This window comes from Oncorhynchus masou, chromosome 1, assembly GCF_036934945.1.
Source record: "Oncorhynchus masou masou isolate Uvic2021 chromosome 1, UVic_Omas_1.1, whole genome shotgun sequence".
Lineage (NCBI taxonomy): Eukaryota > Metazoa > Chordata > Actinopteri > Salmoniformes > Salmonidae > Oncorhynchus > Oncorhynchus masou.
The window spans coordinates 20,248,857-20,254,856 of NC_088212.1; the positions used below are offsets into that span (position 1 = coordinate 20,248,857).

The window sequence follows — 6,000 nt, forward strand, 5'->3', positions numbered from 1 at the left end:
CTGGCCTGAGATTAAGCCCATAACTTCAAATGAAGATAGAACCGGCTAATTAGGCCAAGAGAAGCATTTATTTAAATGACAACAGAGCATTGGAGGCAGGGGGAGGGACTTGCTTTGTGCGGTGTGCTGAGCTCTCTTTGATTACATATTAAACAGGGCTTTGTGCTGTAGAGAAATTAGCTTTGATTAGATATTAATTGCAATCGCTGAGTAGACACGAGACGCATGATACCAGCATCTAGAGGGAGCATCGCCTCGGAAATTCACTCAAAAACAAACAAACATGCAAACATTCAGCCATTCTTGTTTTGATCTTTTCAAAGGTGGTTTGTTTTTTTCTTCTTGTTTTTTCTTCTTCTTGTGTCCTCTCCAAGATTCCCATCAAATCAAAACAAATTAATCATGAAAAATCCATGGACTTCCTCTCTGGCCTGATCAAATCCTCTTTTTAGTGGTAATGACTGTATAAACAGCCATGTAGCTGATTGATGTTTGTGTCGTCAGATTTGAGGAGGAGCACGGACATCCACGGGAAAACTGAACACAGACCTTTTGAAAAGGAGAGTGGATTGATCATGACTAGGATGTAACCTCTGATCCGGAAGCAGAAGTACGCCATCCTAACCTCTGGTTCAGGTGGGATGAAGTTGCCCTTAAAGCATAGACACTGATTTAATGTCACTTTTGTGTTTTCCTCCCCAAATGGTTATGGTTAGGATCTGGAGAAGCTAAGCGGATCCAGAGGTGTACAAGGGTAACTTCTACCAGGAAGGAAAGCACTCACTTGGTTGGTTTGAATGGGTAGTGTACATTGTGTAGCTTTATGTGAACTAAATCTTGTGTTAGATGTCTGGTAGGGCTTTTGTTGTAACAGCAGTTTACATTGCAGAAGTCTCAGCAGCAAGCCAGATGCTGTAGTCTTGCATTCATTCCGCCTATGGAGTGCATAGTGGAGGGAGGCCGCAGTGTCTGTTGTGCCACAGGTAACCTATTAATCAATCAAACACTTCGCCTTATTGTAATGTTATGTATCATTAGACATGATGCAGAGGGCATCCTGGGAAGGTGTTTCCATGCACCAAGATATCATTTGTTTGTTCTCTGTTCTGTTTAAATGAACTCCTAGTTAATTTTGAAATGAGCACCACTTTTATGATCTTTTCATATCATCTGAGGAATGTTTATACCAGATGTCATGTTTTTATCTGTTGCATAACAGTTTTTATGGTGAAATACCAGCTATTATGGCAGCCATTTTGAATGTTCACAATAACTCACCTTCCTAGTTAAGTTTCAAACGGGCAGACCTTCTGGGATGTTTTCAGATCCCTTGAGGAATTGTTGTACCAAATGTCATGCTTATATCTGCTTCAAAATGTTTTTTGTTTTTTTAAAGTTCCCAGACTATTAGGGTATTTCAAGTGTTATACTCTTGACATAATTTTCTTACCAAACATAGTCTGGTTTATTTAATCTTATACACATTCACAGCTAAAAGCTGAACGACAAGCGTAGCAAGGAAAAGCTGTATTTAAGTGGCATGTTGAAACCCTTGAAAGGAAACCATCTTCAGAGTCATGGACCATGTTCTTCAGGCTGTGCTCAAAACTGAATGTTAAACAAAACTTTATTGAGACCAAATTATTAATAGAGTCAAAACTACAATCTGGGATTTGTTTTTCAGCAAAACATCCCCTCTCAATTTCATCAAATATATATTTTCCTGTTTTCAAACACTGTTGTGCATGTGTGAAATCATATTTTTGTATTTAGCAATACTCAAATATATTGTTATACTGATTATGTTCCAAGTGAATACAAAACTAGAATTAAGCATCGACACAGCTGGACTGAAGCAGGGCTTATGTTATGGCTTAAATTCCGAATGGGAACGCTAATACAAGAATAACGAAATCTGGTCTCTTGGTGGTTGGAATTCACACTGCTCAAACTCAGATTATTCAAATCATCACAATGGATAGCGCATATTTTTTGTTGTTGTTGCTATAGTCCTTCACTTAAAGAGCAGTTCTGAAGAGTATCTAACCCTTAAAATGCCAGTTTGTTTGTCCACAAAAACTCTACATAGTGTGTGTGTGTGTGTGTGTGTGTGTGTGTGTGCAGTACAATGGAAAAAGAACGAGCCAGAAATACATCCATAAAATTTCCTTTATTTTTCTTCCCACAAAGAAATGTCTACAAAAGCGATAAAATATAGAATTTAACAAAACTCACTTCAGACCTTGACTTGTTTATTTACATTTCGAAGGAGGAGACACTGAGATACCTCAGGACAATTCAGAACTTTGACACAACTGGATCATCAAAGCTCTTAATTTATGACACACACACACACACACACACACACACACACACACACACACACAGGTCTACATGTGAGGTTCGGGGACATAAAGCTGTGTCAAAGTTCCGATGTTCGATCCGATTCACGAAGTGAAAAATGCAAACATACAAACAAACAATTCAATGTAATCAAGTACACACTTGCCTCAAAATTCCCCTTTTTGATTGGTTCTCAAGTAAACTCACACAGTAAAGAAACTATTTCCCATTTCACTAATCCAGCAACCTCCTCTCTAACTATGGCACTTGAAAAACTTTTATTTTTTTTGTTTTAGTTAGTCCGTTTAAAAATATTTGTACCCCAAGTACCTTTTTTAAGGGTTTTGGTCACAGTTGCTGCACTTACTGTACTTTACTTTCTCATCATGGGACGCAATGACATTCTAATGAATAAATAAAACATGTTTAACACTACTCCAGTTGCACGCATGTATAATGCATTAAGAAAGTTTACAAAGCGCAATAGAGTAAAGAACCTGCTCTTTGTTCATTCACTCTCTTTCAGCCTCTCACTCCACGCACGCACACACACACACACAGGTTCTCTAAGGAGGTGTTTTTGACTAAGTATATGAAATGTTTTTGACCAAGTCTATAAAATGTCAGTGCACTTTGTGGTCTCGTTAGGGTAAGGACCATCTTTTGCCTGTGCTCTGTGGTGTCTCTGTTGATGGAGTAAAAGGTGCATGATGCATTCAGTCCCTCACGCTGAACACAATACTCCATAACATTCAGAATAAAAAATATCCCCGACCCCTGACCCACAGCATCGCATGAGAAAACCTAAAAGCCCCAATGTTTCATTGCCATGAAACAGCATGCAAAGATAACAGAACAACAATAGACTAATAGTATTATAGTAGTAATAATAGCAATAACAATAACAATAATAATAGTAATAAAATTAAAATAATTGTACAATGCAAACATGACAGTAGTAAATGCTTTCCAGTTATTATTGCTACAGTACCTTACAGTATTTATTTGTCACTCAGATTACCAACCCCACCCTAAACCCCTGATTCACAGTCTTGCAGGGGAAAATAAAAACGGAGTTGGGTTGAATTCACTGTCCTAAAGGCATAGAATGGGTGGACGCCAGCTTAGTTATGATCTTCCTTCATTGTAAAACAACCAGTACATCTTGAACCGGGGTGGGTTTATGATTGCAGGAACATGATTTTCTGGGACTTTTGTAGAATAGGCTCTCCCCATTATATGGACTCAAAATGCATCCGGACAGTGAATTTATCCCCACACACAGATCCATTCACACGCAGACACACACACACATCCCCCCAAAGCCTTGTCTGGGTAGCTTCCTTCGCTGGGAGCCACCAGCGTATTCATATATCCAAAAAACGCTTACATTTTCAAAAATATTCAAACTCTTTTTATGCAAAGATAGAAAAAGAGTTGCTCCCTGAGAGAGATGCTGTGTAGTGCATCGAGACACGAGTGATTGTCTTTAACAAGCCACTGACCTCTAACTTCACACTCCTTTTTTGGCGGAGGGGTGGGCAGGGTATGGTATTGGGAGGGGGGCACTATGACTTGGAGAAGCTCATCCTCTGTGTATATGGAGGATGATAGTGTTCACAGCATATGGGAAGGGTTTGGGAAAGAGATAAAAGGAAGTCAAGGAAAATGTTACAGGCTATGCTGTTCTGGCACTGGCTAGCATCTAATCTCCACTAAAGGGATTTGGCCACAGTGCGAAACACGGAAACCCATTATATAACGTGTAAGGGAATCCTTGAAGATCTTCAACATTAACATTTAAATGGAAGTGATTGTCTATCATAGTTTAGTATTTGTTCAATGTATTGCAACTTTAAGTTGCACATTTGTCAGTGAAAAATATATATTACCCTGTTTTTTTAGGATCTGACAAAGTGTTCTATAATAAGCAATGCAAGAACTACAGTCCCAGAGAGAACCCTGTAATGTGGAATAGGTTTCAAGTGTCAATTTTAATCTGAAAGATGAAACGTCTGAATAATGTCAGTAGAGTGGCGCAGCGGTCTGCATCTCAGTGCCTTACAGACCCTACAATCCTCAAAAGATTTTACAGCTGCACCATCGAGAGCATCCTGACGGGTTGCATCACTGCCTGGTATGGCAACTGCTCGGCCTCCGTCCGCAAGGCACTACAGAGGGTAGTGAGTACGGCCCAGTACATCACCAGGGCCAAGCTTCCTGCCATCCAGGACCTCTATACCAGGCGGTGTCAGAGGAAGGCCCTAAAAATGGTCAAAGTCTCCAGCCACCCTAGTCATAGATTGTTCTCTCTGCTACCACACGGCAAGTGGTATCAGAGCGCCAAGTCTAGGGCCAAGCGGCTTCTAAACAGCTTCTACCCCCAAGCCATAAGACTCATGAACAGCTAATCAAATGGCTACCCAGACTATTTATTACCTATGCATAGCCACTTTAACAACCCTACCTGCATGTACATAATTATCTCAATTACCTTGACACCGGTGCCCCCACACATTGACTCTGTACCGGTACCCCCTGTATATAGCCACATGGACTCTGTACCGATACCCCCTGTATATAGCCTCCATATTGACTCTGTACCGGTACCCCCTGTATATAGCCTCCACATTGACTCTGTACCGGTACCCCCTGTATATAGCCTCCACATTGACTCTGTACCGGTACCCCCTGTATATAGCCTCCACATTGACTCTGTACCGGTACCCCCTGTATATAGCCTCCACATTGACTCTGTACCGATACCCCCTGTATATAGCCTCCACATTGACTCTGTACCGGTACCCCCTGTATATAGCCTCCACATTGACTCTGTACCGGTACCCCTTGTATATAGCCTCCACATTGACTCTGTACCAGTACCCCCTGTATATAGCCCCGCTATTGTTATTCTCTGCTGGTCTTATTTTTCTTATCTCTTACTTTTTTCTTAATTACATTTTTTGTGTATTTTCTTAAAACTGCATTGTTGGTTAAGGGCTTGTAAGTAAGCATTTCACTGTAAGGTTGGGGGTACCTGTTGTATTCGGCACATGTGACAAATACAATTTGATTTGGTTCGATTCCAGGCTGTATCACAACCGGCTGTGATTGGGAGTCCCATAGGGCGGCGCACAATTGGCCCAGCATCGTCCGGGTTAGGGTTTGGCCGGGGTAGGCCGTCATTGTAAATATGAATTTGTTCTTAACTTACTTGCCGAGTTAAACAAAAAAATGGACATATTGGCATATCCACTTTAGCTAATCATGACTACCCCCTGTGCTTAACCATTCTAGAATGATGAGGCTGAGGAGAGAAATGCAAGAATAAGGGTAAAGCAGTGTGAAACTTAATTTATATTGAGAGAGCGAGAGAGTTCTTTATTTAAGCAGCCCAGTGATTAGCATGGGTGTAGATTGTGCAAAATGTGACTGGGGGGGGGGGGGGAGAGGTTCATGAAGTGACTTGGTTTCTTATTCACTGACTAGGTATTGTATGCCCTCATGAAAAGACACTAAGACCAACACACTAGTTTTAGCTAGGTGGGTGGTGTGGTAAGAGGTGGGTGGTGTGGTAAGAGGGGGGGTGGTAGTGTGGTAAGAGGTGGTGGTGGGTTTAGGGGGGGCTGGGGGGGAGAGGTACTCCTAATAATCTGT

General features: G+C 41.1%; 1 protein-coding gene across 6 annotated transcripts in view; it reads left to right on the forward strand.

The window, feature by feature from the left end:
- Positions 1–2,778, forward strand: part of LOC135530031 (transient receptor potential cation channel subfamily M member 6-like) — a 40,111-nt gene extending 37,333 nt beyond the window's left edge. For all 6 annotated transcript variants that reach the window (XM_064958456.1, XM_064958679.1, XM_064958513.1 and 3 more), the window contains exon 39: positions 505–2,778. In XM_064958456.1, coding sequence (XP_064814528.1) covers positions 505–590 — 86 coding nt within the window. In that variant the 3' untranslated portion in view covers positions 591–2,778. The remainder of the gene's footprint in view (positions 1–504) is intronic.
- The last annotated feature ends 3,222 nt before the right edge of the window (positions 2,779–6,000 follow it).